General features: G+C 44.7%; 1 protein-coding gene across 4 annotated transcripts in view; it reads left to right on the top strand.

Annotated features, from left to right (window-relative positions):
* Positions 1-23,637, top strand: part of MTHFR (methylenetetrahydrofolate reductase) — a 64,594-nt gene that overhangs the window by 3,894 nt on the left and 37,063 nt on the right. The window contains exon 1 of one of the 4 annotated variants that reach the window (XM_085609907.1): positions 993-1,129. The exons of 1 other annotated variant lie outside the window; for it this stretch is intronic. In XM_085609907.1, the coding sequence (XP_085466033.1) occupies positions 1,122-1,129 (8 nt within the window). In that variant the 5' untranslated portion in view covers positions 993-1,121. Of the gene's footprint in view, positions 1-992; positions 1,130-20,792; positions 20,907-22,970; positions 23,039-23,637 lie in introns of those variants that run through there. 2 more of the 4 variants (XM_085609906.1, XM_085609911.1) reach the window with 2 other exon arrangements.

The following is a 23,637-nucleotide window of genomic DNA, read 5'->3' as shown; positions in this document are numbered from 1 at the left end:
TAGAAATGGTGCTAGGTCCTTCCCCCAACACTTTGGTTGTTGGATCCTCAAATGCAAACCTTTTAGATCCGTGTTTTTTAATCCACTCTTTTGTTAGTCCCTTCTTCCCGGTTTGCTTCCATTGGCGATGGGCGTTCCCTCATCTGGAAGCTAAAACGGGACTAATTTCCCGGCGGAAGTCTGAAATGAAAACGATCATTAGAATTTGATTTATTGAGCATCTTTTTCTTTTAACCTGGATGAACTTTTAATATTGTAATTTTACGTGATTGGGTTTGCGAACAAAAAGCATATACCAGAGATGGCACGTGTTGTGAAAAGATAAGCACCTGGATTTCTTCACCGCTGTATTGAGACTGCGACTAGCTGCAACATCAGGTAGCTGCTGTCAGCGAGTACCCCCGCCCCTTTATTGTATTGCAAGTGCTGTTAGTTAGTAAGGACCAGCAATATTGCTTCTTGGTAATGGACATGTTGCCTGGCCTCCTCGCAGGCCGTCAGGGGACTCCACTGGCTGGCTGGAGACGTGTCAGCTCAGCTCGGTCTTGTTGGAGCGGGACCCAGCTCCTTTGCTGCGAAAGGGTCTGTCTGTCTGCTGGTTGGACGGGGTCGCATTGTCCGTTCGCCCTTGCCTTCCCTCCCTCATGTGCAAGTGGTTTCCACTGCTTGACTGGAGGGGTGAGTCCAGTGCTTGGTGACCACAAGTGCCTTCGAAGCACGCGGCCTAGCTGCAAGGGGGTCTCCGCTGCGTGGGTGGGGGGATGGGGTTTAGTCAACCATCTGGCTGGAGGGGATACAATGCAAGAATATGTCACTGGTTGCTGTCAAGCTTTAGGGGGAGGGGGCTCTGCCAGGTCGGGGGGTGGGGGGGTGAGGGGTGGCAGCAGGATGGGGCGAGGGTGCTCTGCTTGACTAGAGGAGCGCTGCTGGCTTCAGGGAGAGCAGGTGCTACGCGGAGAGAGGCCAATTTCTCAATATCTAACTCCTCCTCGCATCTCTTGGCCGCGGCTCAACTGGAACAAAGGCCACCATCGCCAGCCTGCGAGGACTCGACATCCGGCCGACGTTTCTAGCAGCTGCCGCGGCTCCTGTTTAAGGGGGGAGTCCGTAATACGAGAGGAATGAGAAGGTAGTGTGACGGGGCAGGTGCTGAGGGACTCCAGTAATCCGAGCAAGGGGCTGGCGGCCTGAGGGGCGGGAGCAGAGGGAAGGCGCTGCTTGAGCCGATAGTGTGGGAAGGAGCCTCCCTCGGGTGCTGCGATGAACGAGCGGAGGGAGTGAGATGCGACTGTACTGGGATGGATGAACGGGTGGTGTCCAGGGCCTGAAGCAGAGAGAGTCTCTAGAACTACGACGAACGAGCGAGGACTCTGGAGCTTAGGGAATCCAACACCACGAGTAGTGAGCACATAGGTGGGGGTCTATATCCCGTTGTCTCTAATACTGGGAGGAACGAGGCATGTGTAGAAATCCCACCGCTGTAAGAAAAGAAGTAGCCACTGTGATGCCGGGTACTGGAGCCGAGGGATTCTGGGAGCCCAGTGCTGTCTGTGAATGTGTTTTAGCACAAAACTCACCCGGAGGGTATACTGGTGCTGAAGCAGGAGCTGTATGGGCCGAGCCAGGGTCAGGGCTAGGAGAAGAGCTAGGTCTCAGGCTCCGATGTGCAGTGGCAGGTCGTTCCAAGCTTTAGGAGCGAGGTAAGAGAAGGCACGACTGCCAGATCTGTAATACCCAATTTGATGGAACTCCATTGTGTGCGAGTAGGAGTTTGGCTGAGCAGAGGTGTCTGGTAGGTGAGAATGTAGATGCAGGCACTGCAGGGTGAGCTGAGGGCACCTCTGTACCGTTAGATTGACCATGTAGCCTCTGGTTTGCAAAGCTGTGAGAATGAAAAGGTATTGTGAAGGGGCTGGAGCAAATGACTCCAATACTGTGAGAATGAGCAGCTACTGTAAGGGTCCTGGAGCAGAGGGCTCAAATACCGTAACAATGAGCAAGTAATAGTCTTGCGGCACCAGTGCTAAGATAATGATAAAGCTCTATGCACAACCCAGAGCCAAGGGAATCAATACTGTGAGATTGAGCAGGTACTAGAGGGCCCCAGTACTGTGAAAATGAGCATGTAATGTGAGTAATCAGGAGCAAAGAAGCTCCAGTATTGTGAGAACGAGCAGGTACTGAGAGGATCCCGGATCCAGACGACTGCAATCTAATGAGTGCGATCAGGTGACATTAGGTGTTGAAGTATTTATTATAAGGAGGCTGGAAGCAACCACTTTACAACACAGATGGAAGGACAAGTAGTGCGAGAGAGGGCTTAGAGCAGATCCACTTAGGACATTTATGTACTCCAAGTTCGCTGGCCAAGGGTTGTCCATTTCCCATCAGTGATGTCATAAAGCCCCACTCAGTCAGCTGTATCAGGGGAGGAAAAGAGGGTTGTCACTTAGTCTGCTTACAGGTGTGGGTGACAATAAACCTTAAAGATATTTTCCTTGAGTATTAAAGGACCTGGTGTCAACACTGCATCCCCGCAGTCACGTAAAAAACCTACAAAAGCTTTGCAAACAGCCAGCATGGATTAATTTAGGAATTCATATATGAAGACAGGCGGACAAGTCAGACCTAGGAAAGAAGTATCAGAATTGCACACATCAATGTTATGGTAGAATTAAAAAAATACAATGTATTTTATAGCTGAACTTCTGTAATGATTTTAAATATATATAAATCTCCACTATGACCAAATTAGCTCATGAGTAAAACTGTATTAATGTCACATAGTTGCAGGTTCTGGGCCTCGGTGTCAAAGTATGTAAACATGGTGATTGAGAGAAATAACAGAAATCAGAAAAATGAGAAGAGAAAACATTAAATGAAATTGTAGAACTACTGAGCAAGAAAGGAAATTAAGAAAAAGTAAGGAAGGCTGGGGGGAGAAAGATACTGTGTGGTAAGAAGATGGACCAAAAATAGAAAAGGGAAATTAAAAAGATGTAGAAAGGGCAAAAGAGGAAAGGAAGAAACTGAAGTCAGGAATCTATGAAGAAAGGATGAATGGAAGGGGAGGAAAGGTTAAATCAAGAAATGGAATACAGGAAGGAAGAACGAGGCTAATGGAGAGAATAACAGAAAATTAGAAACAAAGAAGGGAAGGAAGTAAGAAAGCAATGACTAAAAATGGAGGTAATTGGAGTAGTGACATGAGGGACGGAGGAAAAAAGAATCAAAGGAACAGGGGCAGAAAGGAAAAAAGATGCAGCTCGAAGGGGAGAAAACAGAAACAAGAAAGGTGGTCAAAATGAGGACCTAGAAAAAAAAGAAAGGGAGTAGAATGAAACTAAGGGAGGAAGATAAAGAGAAGGATAATAGGAAGACAAAATAAAGAAGGAAGTAAATGGTGGATGCAGGGAGAAGGAAGGCCCAAAAAAGCAAGAGGGCAGGAAAGGAATAAGGGAAAAATGTAAATGGGTAGCTGTAAAGGGAAACCAAATTAAGGGAGATGAAAGGAGAGAATAAAAGGAGAAGGAAGAAAGGACGTTGGTAAAAAACAAGCATGAAGAAAATGATTGCAGTGAAATAATTGTGGGGGGAAAAGGAGACTGCAAAAAGTTTATAAAAAGTAAGGTCTACTAGAAAAATAGAGTGAAAAAAAGTTGTGGGTACAAAATAAAATGGAAAATGTTGTGCCTTATAAGGCAAAGATATGTGTTCAGGAGATGTGGCTAGGAGGCTTCCTCCTGCTAAGAGGAGCATTTTCACTGAGTTGTGAGGGGGGACTAATAAGGAGTAGTTAGGTTTCACAGCAGGATAGCGTAAGGGACAGTAAGAGATTTTGTAGGGTTCATGGAGAATATAATTGAACGCTAGTTTCGGTTTTTAGGGTTCAGATGAGCGTAGCATAAAAAGATAGCAAGGGGTTTTTAGGGTTCAGGGAAGGGTACTGTTAAGCAGTAGTGTGTTTTTGATGGGTCATGGAGGAGTAGCAATAAAGATAAATAAATGGTTTCTAGGTTCAGAAAGGGTAAAAAGGATTGTACATGTCTTTTATGGTTCAGAGAGGTATAGCATTAAAAGGTAGTTTGGGGTTTTTAGGGTTCAGGGATGAGTAGCAATAAGGGGAACTAAGGGGTGTTGCAGCATTTAGGCCAACCATCTTACTATTCGACCGCTGACAGGACTTTTTTCCACACTGAGAGGTGAGGAGAGTTAACATTAGTTCAATTAACATTGTAACCCATTTGGATACACAATAAGGGTCAGGATCAGTGACTAGAGTTAAGAAGGTTTATTACAAATTAGCTATCAAATTGAGGAACACAAATCTCAGCACCATGCTGTAAAGATCCAGAATAACAGCTAGGAAACCCAACCTCCTAAAGAAGTTCAGGTGTACCAGTATTAAGCAAGTAAGAAGTTCAGTCACAGCAGTACAAAAATCGGCATTAATATCTGGTTCTCAAAAAAGAGTTTCTGGTCCTCTCTTCTATACATAAGTAAATCAAAAATCGTCTAAACTAAGAGGATAGTTCGTTAGTCTAAGGAATTTCAAAATTCAAGGAAATGCAGAAAATTAGAAAAATATGGGTAAGTACGGGAATATGTCAGCATTGAAGAAGCTCAGTCAAGAGTCTTCTTGGGTCAGGGTAATTTGAACGTTTAGCCTAAACCAAACTCAGCAAGAATCAATGAATAAGCATAGCGATCTAAACCTATCAAATTACAAGGAAAAGTGGCTCTCACATCAGAAAGTATAGTCTCCTGTTATTCACAATAAAATCACCCCAGTACCACCCCTCTGTTCCCATCATCAGGGGTTTCATTGTCCTTTCCATTCTCACTTGTAACCTGAAACATTTGAGAAATGTTCCTGTTGGAAGGTGGGTTATTGGTAGGGGCAAATGTCGGTCTGCCACTAGCAATAAGGCCACCAACACATGATAGGACCCAGCATAGGTCTTAGAAAATTATTCCTATGCTCAACCCTTGGTAACGTGGCTGCGAGCAGACAGGCTTAACTTCAAAGACAGGTATGTAAAGCATTCAAAAACACCATTTCAGTAAATAATTAAGACACAACACAAAATAAAAATCCAACACCAATTTATAAAAATAGGTAATATTTGTATCTTTTAAATGACACCAAAACGAAAATATTCCACTGTAGGGAACCAGAGTTATGAATTTTTAAAGATTAGTCACTTTCTAGTGCTTAGAAACCAACAGTGCCCCTTTTAGTCATTTCGTTTTCTCTGACAGGGACACACCTTTAGAAGCGGTTCTGGAGAATGTCTCACCACTGTGCAGTGCCGCCTTCTCCAGCAGACGGGTCCAGTTAGAACTCCTTCCTGAAGTTCTGCTTGCGGGTCCCAAAGTATCCAACACACAGTCCAAGGTTCTGGAATCTCCAAGAGGGTCCTTGAAAGTGTGAAACTTCAATTCCGCAATCCACTTGAACAAAACCCTTTCAAATCCACTGGTACTCCAGGCTGGGGATTCTTTGTGGGGATGTCCAGTTGAGCTCTGTTAACCTGTAGCTTGCAGGGAGTCTACTTCTTAGTCCTTTTGTAGCAAGGTAATCCACAGGGCTGCAGTTTTCAGATGGCGCAGTTTTCAGAGGTCAGGCCTTAGAAGTCTTTGCACAGCAGAACTTTTGCAGCAGGGCACGTCTTGCTTCAGTAGTTTCAAGCAGCAGATCTGGCGGGCTCTGCCCCTCTCAGATACTTATTCACAATTCTCTGGGTCAAGCCACAGGTCACTTCTGACCAATGAAAGCAGGGTAACTCCTCATAGTTATGACCACATCCGGCAGAGTGTGGCATTATGTTGTCCCAGAGTGCATCTTTCTTCCAAATCCATAATGGCTGATTTTCCAGCAAGGAGGCAAGAGCTGGCTAAACACACCCCCTGGGATGGCTTATTTCCATGGACTCTCCCCCTACCATCTGCACATACCTTCCTTAAGCCTAGCCCTGACTCTGGGTCAAGAGTGTCAAAATGAAACTGAAACCCAGGCCTCCCCTCTGCCTTTGAAGAGCATAGTTTACGACTCCACCTCCTGGCCTGGCATACATTATAGACTAGCACACTGCCCTCCCAGCAGAGTGGCCCTTTATCACCTCTTCAAAGCAGCCTGGCTCATCCACTTATCTCTGACCAATCAGGGCAGACCACTGGAAGGCTGAATTTGGACTTACAAACAAGAAAGTCTTATAACTTCTTGTATGTACCCTTTAGGAGAAATTCAACAATATAATATTGTTGGATTTACTACTACCATTCTGGGAAGTCTTTGAATGGTCCGGTTAGTCCTCTCCTATCAATATTTATTCATCTTTAACTTCCTACCATGTTAACCTATGGGCCATGGGGTTTGCAATGGGGAAATGACTTGGGCCAGTCTTCTAGCACCAGGGCTTATAAAAACATATTTTATAAGTATTTCCCTAATTTCTACAGGACCCCCCACCCCCTGTGCAACTAGGGGAGACTTTAGGGGTTCTGAATCTGTAGAAATATTGGAGATTCTCCTTTTACTGTATTCCTAGCATCAAAGTCGAATTTGGACAGCAATTTACTGTTTCAAAGCAGTCCTGGCACCCAGTGCTGCTTTTAAACTGACCTCAGGCTTCAGCACTGCACACATGCTAGTGCAGAAAAAGCTGCTGGCCTCTATACTACCATACCCCAGGGTACTGGGAACCTCTAGGTAGTTTCAATCCCCTGCCCTATTATATACATCTAATGTGTTCCTTTCAGCTTGGCACTGGCCCTGGGCCTGGTTAGGCAGAGCCCAGGGTCAGTCAGAGTCAGTTACCACCAGTTCCAGTCAGCAAAAAGTTGGGGGGTGCCCAGGGCACAGGGTGACTTTGCAACATAGCCCCCCCCCAAACGAAAGGTGATGGGTTACTAACCTACACCCTGGTAGTCCTCATCAGCTAAGTGGAAAAACCTGGAAAGTCCATCTGCATTGGCATGGGCCACCCCAGGTCTGTGTTCCACTGTAAAGTCCATTCCCTGTAGGGAAATGGACCACCTTAACAGCTTGGGATTCTCCCCTCTCATCTGCATGAGCCACCTGAGAGGTCTGTGGTCAGTTTGAACACGAAAGTGAGTCCCAAACAAATAGGGTCTGAACTTTTTCAGTGACCACACCACAGCAAAAGCCTCTCTCTCAATGGCACTCCACCTCTGCTCTCTGGGAAGAAGCCTCCTACTAATAAAGGCAACTGGCTGATCAAGGCCCCCTTCATTTAGCTGTGACAACACTGCCCCAATCCCTTGCTCTGAAGCATCTGTCTGAACTACAAACTCTTTTGTATAGTCAGGGGCCAGTAACACTGGTGCTGAACACATAGCAGCTTTCAGAGTGTCAAAAGCCTTCTGACACTCTGGGGTCCAAATCACCTTTTTGGGCCTCTTTTTAGAAGTCAGTTCTGTTAAGGGCCCCACAATGGTCCCGTAATTTTTAACAAACCTTCTATAGTACCCCGTCAGTCCAAGGAATGCCCTGACCTGAGTCTGGGTAACAGGAGCTGTCCAATCCAAAATAGTTTGGATTTTAGCTTGGAGAGGCTGTACATGGCCCCCACCTACCAGGTGGCCCAGGTACACCACAGAACTCTGCCCTATTTGGCACTTGCTTGCTTTAATAGTCAGGCCTGCCTGCTGCATGGCCTGAAGCACTTCCCTTAGGTGGTTTAAGTGATCCCCCCAGGTAGAACTGTATACAGCTATATCATCCAGGTAAGCTGCACTGAATTGTTCCAACCCAGACAAGACCCTGTTCACCAACCTTTGGAAGGTGGCAGGTGCATTCTTTAATCCAAAGGGCATTACCTTGAACTGATAATGTCCCTCTGGGGTGGAGAATGCTGACCTCTCCTTTGCTCCATCAGTGAGGGCAATCTGCCAGTAACCTGAAGTCAAATCAAACGTACTCAGGTACTTAGCAGCCCCTAACCTATCAATGAGCTCATCAGCTCTAGGTATAGGGTGAGCGTCAGTCTTTGTGACTGCATTCAAACCTCTGTAGTCCACACAGAACCTTAACTCCTTGGGTCCCCCCTGAGGATTAGGTTTAGGTACCAGCACCACTGGACTGGCCCATGGACTCTCAGACGGTTGAATTACCCCCAGTTCCAGCATCTTAGCAACCTCAGCTTTAATGCTGGCTCCGACATGGTCAGACAACCTGTACAGTTTATTTTTGACAGGTAGGCTGTCACCAGTGTCAATGTGGTGCACACACCACTCAGTGATGCCTGGGGTCAAAGAGAACAGGCCAGCAAACTGCTCCAGCACCTGCTTACAGTCTCTGTGCTGCTGGTCTGTCAATTTGGGAGAGAGTACAACTCCCTCCACTGACCCATCTTGCACATTAGTGGAGAGGAGGTCGGGCACAGGCTCAGTTTCCTCCTCCACACCCTCATCAGTGACCATTAACATGGTCATGTCTGCCCTGTCATGGTGGGGTTTCAATCTATTCACATGCAGGACCCTGTGAGGGTTCCTGGGGGTGCCAAGGTCAACCAAATAAGTAACCTCACCCTTCTTTTCTAAGATTGGATAGGGCCCACTCCACTTGTCATGGAGGGCCCTGGGAGCCACAGGCTCCAACACCCACACCAATTGTCCTGGACTATACTCAGGCATAGTAGCCTTTTGATCATACCAGTGCTTCATGAGCTCCTGGCTGGCCTCCAGTTTCCTGTTTGCCTTGTACATGTACTCTGCCATTCTAGATCTCAAGCCTAGCACATAATCAAGCACATTGTCCTTTGCTTCCTTAAGAGGCTTCTCTAAAGACTCTCTTGGCAGGCTCAATGGCCCCCTCACAGGGTGTCCAAACACCAACTCAAAGGGACTGAAACCAACCCCTTTCTGCGGTACCTCCCTGTAGGCAAACAGTAAGCATGGGAGGAGAACATCCCATCTCCTCCTGAGTTTCTCTGACAACCCATTTATCATGCCCTTCAGGGTTTTGTTGAATCTCTCAACAAGACCATTTCCTTGTGGGTGATAGGGGGTGGTGAACTTGTAGTTGACACCACACTCATCCCACATAGCAGTCAGATAGCTGGACAGGAAGTTTGTGCCCCTATCTGACACCACCTCTTTTGGAAAACCCACTCTGGTGAACACACCAATCAGTGCTCTAGCCACAGCAGGAGCATCAATGGTTCTAAGAGGTATGGCTTCAGGGTACCTAGTGGCGTGGTCAACTACCACTAAGATATACCTATTCCCTGATGCAGTAGGTGGGTCCAGGGGACCAACAATGTCCATCCCCAGCCTTTCAAAAGGAACCCCCACCACTGGTAGTGGTATTAGAGGAGCCTTTGGCTTGCCCCCTGCCTTGCCACTGGCCTGACAGGTGACACAGGAGCTGCAAAACTCCTTTACCTTTTCAGACATAAGGGGCCAGTAGAAATGGTTCACCAACCGGTTCCATGTCTTTGTCTGTCCCAAATGTCCTGCCAAGGGGATATCGTGACTCAAAGTCAGGATGAACTCTCTGTACTTCTGGGGCACCACCAACCTCCTGGTGGCCCCCTCCTTGAGGTTTCTGGCCTCAGTATAAAGCAGTCCATCTTCCCAGTAGAGTTTGTGAAACCCACTGTCATCCCCCTCCTCTTGCTTAGAAGCAATCCGCCTCAAGCTCTCAAGGGTGGGACAGTCACGCTGTCCCTGACTGAACTCTTCTCTGGAGGGTCCACCTGCTCCTGTCAGTTCTGCCAAATCTGACAGCTCTGGCAGGGATGGAGTCCCTCCCTCAGAGGCCAGATCCTCCCCATCAGGGTTAGATTCTTCCTGCACCTCTGGAGTTCCCTGGGCTGGCTCACCAGGCCCAGTGCCCTTGTCATTGGATGCTTGGCCCTTTGTTCCAGGGTCCAAGTGTCCAGCCCCTCCCTTCTGGCTAGTCTGTGACCTAGTCACAGCACATACCCACTCAGGGAGCTCCAATATTTTCATATGGAGTCCCCTCTCCACCTCTGACCACGCAGAGGCTTCAAGATCATTGCCCAGTAAACACTGGACTGGGAGCACCTTTGACACAGCTACCTTCATAGGGCCCGTCACACCTCCCCATTCCAAATCCACCACAGCCATTGGATGGAGTTTGGTAGTGCTGTCTGCATATGTCACCTGGTGAAACTCACCAGGTAACAACCTCTCTGGAGGCACCAGTTCATCCAGGACCATAGTTACACTAGCCCCAGTGTCTCTGATAGCCTCAACCTCGGCCCCATTCACTTTAGGCCTCTGCCTGTACTTGTCCATGTTTGGAGGTAAGGCAGCAAGGGTTGCAATATTCACCCCACCCAGGGACACTAAGGTTGCTTCCACCACCTGACTACCCCTCTCTGGGGCACCACTCTCCACCCCTACACTGACACTGGCAATCCCTGTGGATGGCCCCTTAGGGGGGAGCTTCTTGGCGCAGACAGCATCTCCCTGTTTGTGCCCTGGCTGGTTACAGTCAAAGCACTTACCCACCTTTGAGGGATCAAAGAACCTACCATTCTTTCCCTGATACCCCCTCCCTTTGAATTTGGGTTGGCTCGGGGCCCCCCCTCCTTGTGCAGGTTTTTGTGGGTCTTTGGAGGACTCTTGGTTTTGACCTTCCTTTCCCTGGGCTTTCCCCTGGGGAGGGACCTGTCCTCCTTTCTTCTGGTCACCCCCCTGGTGCTGAATGGAAACCCGGGTTCTCACCCACTCATCAGCTGCTTCTCCCAGCTCTCTGGGGTCTGTCAGCTTAGAGTCCACTAGATACTGGCGTAACTTCTCTTCTGCGCAATGAGTCAAAATATGTTCTTTCAAAAACAAATTATACAATCCCTCATATGAGCCAACTGTGTTACCAACAATCCAGCCTTCCAGTGCCTTCACTGAAATGTCCACAAAGTCTACCCAAGACTTTGAACTCAATTTCTGGGTGCCTCTAAACTTCACCCTGTACTGCTCTGGAGTCAGACCAAATCTCTTGACTAAGCATGCCTTCATCTGCTGGTATGATTCTGCATCCTCTCCCTTCAGGGTCAGGAGCCTATCCCTCCCAGCTACTGGAATCAACTCCCACAGGAGTGCACCCCAATACCTAGAGTGGACCCTACTCATTTTAAGGGCCCTCTCAAAAGCTGCTAGCCACTTGTCAATGTCATCCCCCTCAGTGTACTTAGGTACTATGCCCTTGGGAAGTTTAGGTTCAAATCTACCACCCCTGGACATCTCAACATCCTCTTCACTTTCGCTGCCACCATTCCTCTTCTCCTCCTCCCTCTCCCATCTTCTCTTAGCCAGTTCGAATTTCTCCTTCTCCAAGGCAATCAGCTCTAATTGAGCCTGAAGCTGTCTCTCTGCAAGGGACAGTAGTGGTACCTGAGTAAGGGACCCTTCTCCACTCCCACCACCACCTTGATTCACCTGGCTATCACTAGTCACAATGGGAGAGGTCTCATCCTCACCCCTCTCTCGGGTGAGGTTGGGGGTATCATCCTCCCACCCCCCTTGCGTCTCCTCAGCTACCCCAGCCCAGGCCATTAGGGACTTAAGCAACGCTGTCTTCTTAATCTTGTTGGAAGCAGGCAGCCCCCTAAGCCTACACTGTACCCTAAGATCACCCACTGCGAACTGGGACAGTTTAGCCAGGTCCAGCTCCATGGTTCCCTAGTTTTGGGTCACAAAAAAATAGGCACAACAGACTTAAAACAATTTGGAAAAATCAAAACAATGGATTAAAAACAGTTTAGTCCAAATTCCAAAAATCAAACTCAAAAGATTTGTTCTAAGGCAATTTAGAGGATTTTTATAATCTTAAATCATTCACTGAAAGGTGTACTTTTTAAATGCAAGTCCACATCCACACCGCTGAGCACCAAATGTTGGAAGGTGGGTTATTGGTAGGGGCAAATGTCGGTCTGCCACTAGCAATAAGGCCACCAACACATGATAGGACCCAGCATAGGTCTTAGAAAATTATTCCTATGCTCAACCCTTGGTAACGTGGCTGCGAGCAGACAGGCTTAACTTCAAAGACAGGTATGTAAAGCATTCAAAAACACCATTTCAGTAAATAATTAAGACACAACACAAAATAAAAATCCAACACCAATTTATAAAAATAGGTAATATTTTTATCTTTTAAATGACACCAAAACGAAAATATTCCACTGTAGGGAACCAGAGTTATGAATTTTTAAAGATTAGTCACTTTCTAGTGCTTAGAAACCAACAGTGCCCCTTTTAGTCATTTCGTTTTCTCTGACAGGGACACACCTTTAGAAGCGGTTCTGGAGAATGTCTCACCACTGTGCAGTGCCGCCTTCTCCAGCAGACGGGTCCAGTTAGAACTCCTTCCTGAAGTTCTGCTTGCGGGTCCCAAAGTATCCAACACACAGTCCAAGGTTCTGGAATCTCCAAGAGGGTCCTTGAAAGTGTGAAACTTCAATTCCGCAATCCACTTGAACAAAACCCTTTCAAATCCACTGGTACTCCAGGCTGGGGATTCTTTGTGGGGATGTCCAGTTGAGCTCTGTTAACCTGTAGCTTGCAGGGAGTCTACTTCTTAGTCCTTTTGTAGCAAGGTAATCCACAGGGCTGCAGTTTTCAGATGGCGCAGTTTTCAGAGGTCAGGCCTTAGAAGTCTTTGCACAGCAGAACTTTTGCAGCAGGGCACGTCTTGCTTCAGTAGTTTCAAGCAGCAGATCTGGCGGGCTCTGCCCCTCTCAGATACTTATTCACAATTCTCTGGGTCAAGCCACAGGTCACTTCTGACCAATGAAAGCAGGGTAACTCCTCATAGTTATGACCACATCCGGCAGAGTGTGGCATTATGTTGTCCCAGAGTGCATCTTTCTTCCAAATCCATAATGGCTGATTTTCCAGCAAGGAGGCAAGAGCTGGCTAAACACACCCCCTGGGATGGCTTATTTCCATGGACTCTCCCCCTACCATCTGCACATACCTTCCTTAAGCCTAGCCCTGACTCTGGGTCAAGAGTGTCAAAATGAAACTGAAACCCAGGCCTCCCCTCTGCCTTTGAAGAGCATAGTTTACGACTCCACCTCCTGGCCTGGCATACATTATAGACTAGCACACTGCCCTCCCAGCAGAGTGGCCCTTTATCACCTCTTCAAAGCAGCCTGGCTCATCCACTTATCTCTGACCAATCAGGGCAGACCACTGGAAGGCTGAATTTGGACTTACAAACAAGAAAGTCTTATAACTTCTTGTATGTACCCTTTAGGAGAAATTCAACAATATAATATTGTTGGATTTACTACTACCATTCTGGGAAGTCTTTGAATGGTCCGGTTAGTCCTCTCCTATCAATATTTATTCATCTTTAACTTCCTACCATGTTAACCTATGGGCCATGGGGTTTGCAATGGGGAAATGACTTGGGCCAGTCTTCTAGCACCAGGGCTTATAAAAACATATTTTATAAGTATTTCCCTAATTTCTACAGGACCCCCCACCCCCTGTGCAACTAGGGGAGACTTTAGGGGTTCTGAATCTGTAGAAATATTGGAGATTCTCCTTTTACTGTATTCCTAGCATCAAAGTCGAATTTGGACAGCAATTTACTGTTTCAAAGCAGTCCTGGCACCCAGTGCTGCTTTTAAACTGACCTCAGGCTTCAGCACTGCACACATGCTAGTGCAGAAAAAGCTGCTGGCCTCTATACTACCATACCCCAGGGTACTGGGAACCTCTAGGTAGTTTCAATCCCCTGCCCTATTATATACATCTAATGTGTTCCTTTCAGCTTGGCACTGGCCCTGGGCCTGGTTAGGCAGAGCCCAGGGTCAGTCAGAGTCAGTTACCACCAGTTCCAGTCAGCAAAAAGTTGGGGGGTGCCCAGGGCACAGGGTGACTTTGCAACAGTTCCACACTAAACATGGGAACAACATCGTCATTGCTCAACCAAGCCATTTTGAAAGATTGCTGAATAGTACTCCTCAGCTAACGCTCGGGATCTCCATGTTCTTTCAGCAAGGTATTCTTCTCAGGCTCTCTCTCTGTCGCTGATACAGTGTTGTATCTATTCTCAAACTAACAAGGTGTATGAAAACCTGCAAGGAAATAGTCAAGTCATCAGAAATGGAAAGCAGTATTTTTTGCAGAATGAAAAAGAGGCCTACTCAAGGAAAATTTTAGAATATTAAATCAATGGTGTACATTTAATATGCGTGTGCACGTTTAAAAACAAATGAATGTAACTTGTCAGTACATTAGATTCATATTGCATGTGGTATATGGTAAATCTTTAATAAGCATGTGTAAGTATAGCTAAGAACTGCATTTTATATGAAATATACGTGCAACATTAGTGCACACATTACATAAATATATTATTGTCTCTAGAGTAAACACATTCTGAATATGTGAGGATGTTTTCCATTCAATCATCCAAACAGTAAATCTTGTTTAATGAGTCAAGGCACACAGTAATTCTAGAGTGAATGCACTTCAATAATGATGTTGAGTGCAATATGGCATTTAATTTTTGTTAGGTCACACAGGAAACGTGCTAAGTTCATGTCTAGGCTATGCATTTGTGACGTGTAAAGGTGGCGTCAAAATTACACTGCACCAGGGTATATAGGTTTAGGGAAGGGGAGCGTTAAGAGATAGTAATAATAGGGTTTTAGGGTTCAGGGTTGAGTAGCATTAAGGGTAGTGGGATCATTAGTGTTCAGGGGATGAGAGTGTTAAGGGGTATTAAGAGTGTTAGAATTCAGGGAAGGGTTGCGTTAAGGGGCATTATGGGTTAGTGCAGTTCAGGGATTGATACAGTTAGGGAGTAGTGAGGGCCCTTAGAGTTCAGGAAAGGGTAGCAATGTAAAGTAAGGGGTTTTAGGATCAGTAAAGGGTAGTGCTAAAGGATAGTACTTTTTTTAGGGTTCCTGGAAGGGTAGCATTAAGGATAATTTGGAATTTTTATGGTTCATCAATGGGTATTGCAAAAGGGTGGTAAGGAGATTTTTAGAATTCAGGGATGGATACCGTAAAAGGGTAGTATGGGGTTTTAGGGTTCAGAGAATTGTGGCTTTTAGGGTAATGAATGGTTCTAGGGTTATTGAAGTGTTGCAGTAAGGAGTAACTGGGTTCTGGGAAGGGCAATATTAAGAGATAGTGATTTTAGGTTTTAGTGATGGGTGCCATTAAGAGGTAGTGGGGGTTTAAGAGTTCTGGGAGGTGCATCAATAATATATACTGAAGGGCTATGCATTTAATAAAAACATTTAAAATTCGAAATATTGGGAATTTTCGTAGGTAATAGCGAAGAACACAACATTATAACCTCAAAACTTTCAACTAGATTTCAAAAGTATATGTTATTACATGCACCCATAAGAAAAAAAGACAGTGGTAGAGCCAATAAAGAAAGAAGAAACCAGGAGGAGCAGGAGAGAAGAGCAAGAAACCAGATAGAAACAATAGGCGGAAGAATTAAAGAGTTAAAAAAAGAAAAAAAGATACTCTACAATGAATTATACTGACTATCCCTGATATAATGGTGGTGCTGAACTAATAGAGGCATTCTAGGCATCACTTCAGCATCCTTTACTTTACCCAGCCATGCTATGAAAAATGATGGCCATCTTCGGCACATCAGGTCGTCACATAGCTTCTGATATGGATCCTGGTATAAAGTATGGACACGATACATTGAGTATCTACCATAATTATCCTGTAATGTGCATCCATGCATTGTGTATGTGTACAAGGGTATGTAAGGCAGATTCTGTTCATATGTAGCGCATATGACAATTTCAATGCCAAGTTGATATTTAGGTGATTAGCAATTTCTTTAAAATAACGAACACGTTTTTGTCTCAGGTAAATTAGATATGTTTGCTTTACATGAAAAGTATGTGGGAACACAATGAATGCATTTTCATGATATACTGAAAGCTGACTTGAGTGATAATTTGTGTTCAGCTGCAGCACTTATTACAAATTCTATTGCCATATTACTCAATGGCTCTTGTTATTGCTATAAATTCTTTCTTTATATAAACCATTTCTTATTCTGCAGTGATAAAGGTTTTATGTTATTGTCATTTCCACTCACTGCCCCTTCCAAGTATGTAATTAATCATAGTGTATGACGGAAAATATGGGGACTTGTAAGGAAGTGGAAGGTCAAACTTAAGAAAGCTGTTATATACACATTAAGCATGACAAACTGCATAGCCATATCAGTTAAAGTACCTCTATATCCCGTTGCTCCCTAACCAATTTTTATACCTTTGACTGAAAAGAGGTCTGTGGTGGTGCAGTTTTAACAAAATGCTCATGGGGAATAAACCCTCAAGCAACTCAGGGGAGGAACAACTTGTCACACGCCATGAAAATAATTAAATATTCCATGTTTTACAATTGCAGATGGACCCTATGGTTTTTTTAGGGAATGGATTTAAAAACTAGGCTGTAAAATTCAAAGTCATGCCCCATTTTTTTTAAAAGAAAAAAAATCGATTGCGTTACGGGGCCAGTAGAACAACTCTCCTAAGAAGAGTTAGCTTTGCTGCGCAGTGGATGATATGGTTCAAATGGGAGGCATGGCAGGATTATTGTTGGGGGTAGTCCCGGGTTTCCCAGCTATTTCTTCACTCCACTGTCACGTAGGTAAACTTGTAAGTAGCTCATGCATCTGCATGGTAGTTATGATTGATGGACACTTGCCTATACATTTGCCTGACCCGTGTGGATTTAGAAATGAACAAAAAAATCACAAAATCGTCACTTTTGTAAAAAGTCATGTGCATTGTGCTGCAGCCAAGAGAGTTGTTTAAGTTTTTTGCCAGCCTGCACTATATGAAGCTAGGAAGAACCCTCCTAAGACTTCTGCAGCCAAACCCACATGGCTACTCTTTCCCTTCGCAGCCCAATGTGTGTTGCAGGCCTGAGACACAGTAATTATCTTTTTAAAAGAGCATCTCAGGACAGACAGAGTTTTTAAAATAAGCATTGGCAACGCCTGTAGGTACTTTGAAAGCACTGCAAAGCCAGACCTAAAAATCCATTTAAGTTACTGACTGTCCTCCTCCCATCTGTGCTGTTACCAGAGAAAAAGACCATACATTATCTGTCATTTTATTAGCATTGCAATGTCATATGTGTGCCCTAAACGTTCAACCCCAGGCAGCTTGATAAATAAACAAACAAAATGATCACAACAGCGTGGAAGGCGAGCATTTGTTTTGGAATCACACAACTTCTGCCTAATAAAACAAGCATTGGCATAGCCAATAGGTCTCGCCTTTGGGACCTTTTAAGTGTTTAGCCATGCAAAAGTTGATGTTGTTGCACCAAGGATATTGTGCTGCATAACTAAATACTTATGAGGTCCCAAAGGCGAGACCTATTGGCTATGCCAATGCTTGTTACATTTTGTATCAGCTACACAAATTACTGCAGCACCTTTGCTTGTTTCCCCCGTCTTCTTACACTGCCTTGTGCCACTGTGGAATCACTCATTTCCCTTGGCAGTAGGGTTCTCCAGTGTGAAACATATTTTGGCTGTCTGCTTGTCTCATCTTTTGAAGCCTTTTCGAAACCGTGAGGGATCTCCCTTCGACCCGCCCAGGGCTTACATAAATAAACTTGAGGTTGGATTAATGTGCTGGGGTGAGAAGTTTCTGTAAATATACTCGGAATGAAAGGCGTATGTCTGCAGAGCACAGATAATAAAATGGTTGCTGGTACGTCCAGGTTGACACCGAAGACCCCTTTATCAATTAATCTTCACACATTTTAAAAACAAAGTGAAATACAATTACGGCCCCCTCTTGAGCATCTTCTGCACACTGTAAATTGTATACAGTGTCAGAATGTGGCTAATGATATTTAAAAAGTGCTATGGCTGGATTCCTTTGGGATGAAAAGATTTTGCAGACATGTCTTTGAAGTTGCAGTTCGTGATGTATGCCATTGACACCAGGCAGTAGTCAGTACGATAGGAAAACAAAACAAGCCCGTGCGCGCAAGAGCGAGCACCAGGCCATATGTTTTGAATTATCGTGCCCATGTCTGGGCATGATAATTCAAAACATATGGTGCCCGTGCGGGTAACTGCAAACAATAGGCCACACACGCATAAGCGTGTGGTGAGCTTTTTGAAGCCCCCTTACAATAAGTCTCGCAGGGCAGCGCATGCGCGCTGCTAGGCGAGACCTAAAAATGTACTCCTGGCTCCTCCAACGAGTGGGTGGAGTCAAAGCCCCTCTCTTGGCGGCTCTCACATAACTGTCTGGTGACAGCTATGATCTTTCAGCCAGACCATGAGCAGACTAAAGAGGGCAGCCTGTGTGCACAGAGTGTTCTTTTAAAATTCAGAAGAGTGGCCCCTCGCTAACACCGAGAGAAGAACATCGGTGCCCCCTGTGTGTCCTGAGCTGCACCCTGCTTTGTTAGTTCCATTAATAATTTATGCTACTGCCTTTGCCCAGCCCTTTGCGAAGTCCAGTGTTTGGCGTCTGTTTGCACTAAGCACCTGGTACAAATAACGTGTTGTTTACTGACAGCGAGAACGATACAAGCAGTGCAATGTTTAAAGTGTATGCCATACTGCAAGTGGCACGTTTTGAATAATGCAGTGCTTGACCTGTTCTTTCGCCACTATGCACTTGATATACAGTGGCAGTTGTTATGCACAATACTGTTCATGGCACTTCAGATCACTGAAAGGTGAAGCAGATAGGGACTCAGAAAGCGGGTACTGTTGTCACACTGAACTTCATGGAGAGCAGGCCCAAGGCTAATGGGAAGAGGTGGGCTTGGATCCCCTAACCTGTAAAAAACTGAAGTCAGAGCTGTGGCCATGTTACACCTGGTGGATGGTGCAGTGTCTTAATTTATGTTCTTTCATGTACTGTGAGCGAAGACCTGGTTTTCAGGTATGCAGATCTTCCTTCCACCCCTTGTATTTAGATGGCTGTGCTCTGTACATTTCTGGGGAGAGAGCGGGACTGAAAGTCGCAGGATGTGATTTGAGTGCAAGGAGACGTGGCGCGTGCACACATTATCAATGTCTTCCCGTGAAGTTGAAGGCCTGAGATGAACTAGTAGTTCACTATGTTCACTCAGTCTGCCATCAGACTTGTTGGTAAAAGTAATAATAATTGCATACTTTGTTTCCACAACTCTGGCACAGACGGAATTGTTGCTGTTCGTGACCATGGATGGGATGGCCAAGACCAAAAATCCCAGGTTTTGAATCTTTGCCCCCAATACGAGTTTGTTGCATTAGGGAAGGGTATTTACCACACTTACCCCAGGGTGAGGCATTTACCACATGTGGTAAATTCCTTCTATTCAAAGTTTTTAAAAGGAAAATGCGGCATAACATGCAGAATCCGTTATTCTGCACACCAAATTCACGTTTTCCTTTTTTCCAAACCTTTTCCCCAGATATAATTCAGAAGGTTTGATATTTTGGAATGTGTCAGGGAACAATTGTGAGAGTGTGTTAATTATCGCTCAACTTGTAAATCCGATCCCTGTACAAACACGTGTTTTCACTGGAATCAGAATTTAGCCTTTTACTCGTAATCGATTTGTGGGATGGCACGATTTTCATGACAGTAGACTGGTAAACCAGGGGAAAGACCTAAACAATACCTCAGATTTACTCGCAGCATCCAATCAGATATGTCCGAAGCAACAAGCATTGGCAAACCCAATTGGTCTCTGCGCATGTGCATTCCTAGAGAATGACATGGGCTCATAGTTTATTTATCTTTCCAAAATGGTGGACTCCATTTATACTGGTTGGTAAAAAGATTTAGTGAAGTGAAAGCACTTTTTGTACTGCAGAGTGGCCTGTCACCAAATGCCTACTAGGCCTTCCTAAAAATAATAAAAAATCAAAGACATTAACAAAAATAATGGCGGAACGCAAGGGTTATAGGAGCAGCTGAGAAACAATGGGGCAAAGGCACTGGACAAGGGTTCAATGTAGGCTCTTGAGGCTGACTCAGGGGAAGCCACAGAAAATATTAATAAACAAATCCAGGGAGGTGTGAGGTAAGCAGTGACTGAACTTGGGTAGGATTCGGGAGCACCCAGAGCATGTGGTTGTTGGGGTAAGGGAAGCAGCACGCAAGGGGTACAGGTATAAAATACAGCACTCTCATGGAGTGCTAAAAGAAACAAGCTATGGTAAAGCCAACAGGTCTCTCCTTGGTTCCTGTTAGCTTTGCCAATGGCTTTTGGCGATGTTGTATAGTGTCGGTAATAAGCAAAATGCCTACAGACAACTAAAGTTATTTAGGCAAGTCCTACAAATGACAACCGAGGTTACAGGCATTCAGGAACTGTGTATTCATGTTTTATTTTTTTTAAAGTATATCATTAAAATGTTTACACCACAAGTACACAGTTTATTTACTGTTCTGTGATAGTAATAATGATGTACAATATCAATTTTCATGCCTGTCAGACCTAGAGTACTTCATCCAGTATTGGTGCATGAGCATCTGGTTGAATGTTTAAATACCCACATCTTAGTAAATGTGTAATCCAAAGAATGTCCTGCTACTTCAGGTTAAAAATACAGTCAAAGAGCGTCATCATTTCTCAAGTGTCCTGTATATCCTGGCGGGACCTATTGGGCAATTACATAGTTGGTGATCTTAACTGGAAGTAAGATCTCTTGGCTCTAGCATGACCTATATGTAGCCCTGGCTGTGGGCCCAGCAGGCTGCTCATTCATTGGGCGACTGATTTCCTCCACCTTTCAAATATTGTGCTGTATCAAAATTACACTCACATACAAAAGGTTGCAAGTCAGTGAAGAGCTGTGCTTTGGTCGTCACAATGCCAATAGTGAGTTTACCTGTTGAGATCTCCCAGACTCATTATTCTTGCGTCCGTTATCAGACAAAAAGGTATGTTTTCTACTTCTCCCTCCTTTCTCCGCAGTTATGATGAAATGTCTAGGAATGAGTGAGACCGAAACAATGCCTGTAAGCCCCAGTGTCACTGTGAGCAAATCTATGGGTTGTGTATCGATCTGAAACCCCATGTACATTTCTTCCAATGTTTTCCTAGTATTGCTCCTTTGTTGGAGGTGTTCTTGCACCATCGGTTGGCTGCTGGTTTGACCAATGGATGTATTTTGTTGTCTTGAGTGGTGCACTAGGCCCAGGATAGTTATTAACATGTCTTCAGTAACCGCACATTCCTCACTCTGGTGTGTTGTAGTTGGTGCTGTGATAGAAACGTTTCTAGCAAGCAAGGAGAGTTTTGTTGCTGCAGATGATTGAGAAATTGTGCTGAATTGATTGTGGTTATAGAACATAATGAGGTTGTGAACTGACTGATAAGGAAGTTTTGATATTGCGGACAATATTTAATTTACTGTATGTTCTTTTCATAGTGAGTTGGGCAGTTGACAATGGTGTCTAAAATGCCCTTTCCAAATGATTTTGACAGCTCCGGGTTTCTGAGAAGGGGCATGCTTGCCAATAAGGTCTGAAGTGTTGTGCGAGGTCACTAAAGCATATGGTGTATATATACTTTTGCCTAGGGCATGCCAAAAAGTGAAGATGTGAGTGCCTGGGATGATCTACGAATTTCTAGAACATTCTGAAAAGGTAGAATGATGTGTTTTTTTAATACGCCTAAAAGTATCACATTTAGCATAAAGTAGTTTTTTTTCTTTTTTTTAACAAAAAAGATATATGCATATGACCTGCCCCAGAACATCAAACATCAGAAAACCCTCGTCTACCATGGATACTTTACATTTATTTAATTGTATGACATGCACACCACTTTCAGCATGTCGTCATTATTCGTTGCATAATACATTTTTCTGTTAATCTCTTCATATATACAAGCCAACAAAATGTAAATGAAAAAGAAAGAAAGGAAAACAATGATAAATAATTATACATATAAAACATACAGAAACGTACTGTGTCCCTATTGCAAAACATTCCTCCTGTTCGCTTTTTTAATGAAAATAGAACACAAGTCTTCAGGTGTCCTTAGAATGTCCTCGGAATTTCTATCTTTCATGTGGCACCGAGGTTCTCCTACGTAAAGCGAACACATTTCAATCCCTGTGTGGAACATTGTTTCATGAGCTCTTCGTTGAGGCTGTAAAACGTGGTTCGCTGTGCCTAAGAAGGAATCAAGTGATTTTGCCTGAGGGTCATTTAACAGATATATAGTGACTATGTCTATTTAAATAAGGTTTGTGCACATACCAGTGATTTTCTGATTATTTTGATTGCTATGTATAGAGAAAAAATAATAGATTAAAATTGAACACGGGTATCAGATTTGATGCTGACCCTAGCCTGCCACCTAACACCCTTTTGACGTGTAGCTGTCTGTGTCTCTCCTTCCTTATTGGGTGTAGGCGAGGAACATCGATCACTAGAGAAGCTAAACAAGCTAGGACACTCAGATAAAGAGGAGTGAGTATAGTTAGCCCATGCAGTTTAGTACAGATACTTTATTCTGTACTATCAGCATGGTTTGACATCGGCTATTTTGGGTTAGGACATCATTCCCTGGCTAACTGGAATTCGTTTTAGGAGTTGTTGTAAAACTGAGAGTATTGGAAGTGGTCCTCTAAATATACTTCGGAAGGATTTAAAGGAAAGGGCCTGATGACAGCGATCAGTGGTGGCACACAGCTGCCAGGGTTTCATATTGGTTATAGGTGACGTTTTATAATTTCAGTGTAAATATGAGTTGCATTCAACGACTGCGAGTGACACTCGCAAAATCGAGCAGTGAAGACGAGGGAAATATGAATATCAGAAGTGACACCCAGTTGAGCAGCGAGAAACTCTAAGGAGATCTTAAAACTGCTGCAAAGCACCAGAAATGGAAGGGCACTTTCGGAGCCGACTGTACGAAACAGGATGCGAGAGGCTCCAGCGCGGATGATCTCAGCTTCCTGCTGATACATTATCATAAATACTCCGAGTTACTACAGTCAGCAAACTCGCCGACTTGGAGGGAAGCACCGGGCAAACCTGAGGAGAGTGACATGGCTGCCAAGGTTTGGGATTCCTTGTGTGTGCATTTCTATGGTTTTAGTGTGTGAATGCTGCTGAACGAATTAACACTTCCTCGCGAGTTAATCAGAGCAATGTCTAGTATATGCATGCCTGTGGTGAGTGTTCTATAATTGTATCTACACATATCACACATTAAACGAAACACCTCTAAAACAAGCCACACCTGTGATTTAAACATGACTAATGTCGGTCGAAGGGAAGCGGCCTTCAGAGGGCTTCAGTCTGTCGTGTGTTATTATTCAGACTTTGCTCTACAGTTTCTCACTCTTTCAGCCAATTACATTCTTTCCCTCTTTCCACATCTTTGTGAAATTGTCCATTTGCGCAGGTTGCAGGTCTATCACTGTCTTTCTGCAAGTATCTCCCTGTGTTGCCCCCTTCCCCCCTCACCATGCTCTCGCTAACACACACATGATCTACCCTTTACTCACTGGTAAGCACATTTTCTTTTCCTTTGGAGCTCTCAATATTTCAACAGCTGTGTACCACCTTCCCACACTTCCATAATAAATCATAGTTCCAGTTACCACACGTGTGATAATATTTAATTGCTTTGTGCACTCTTCAGAGAGACAAACGA

This window comes from Triturus cristatus, chromosome 1_2 (assembly GCF_964204655.1).
Source record: "Triturus cristatus chromosome 1_2, aTriCri1.1, whole genome shotgun sequence".
In the NCBI taxonomy this organism is placed as follows: domain Eukaryota; kingdom Metazoa; phylum Chordata; class Amphibia; order Caudata; family Salamandridae; genus Triturus; species Triturus cristatus.
This window is presented reverse-complemented; position numbering and strand designations above follow the sequence as displayed.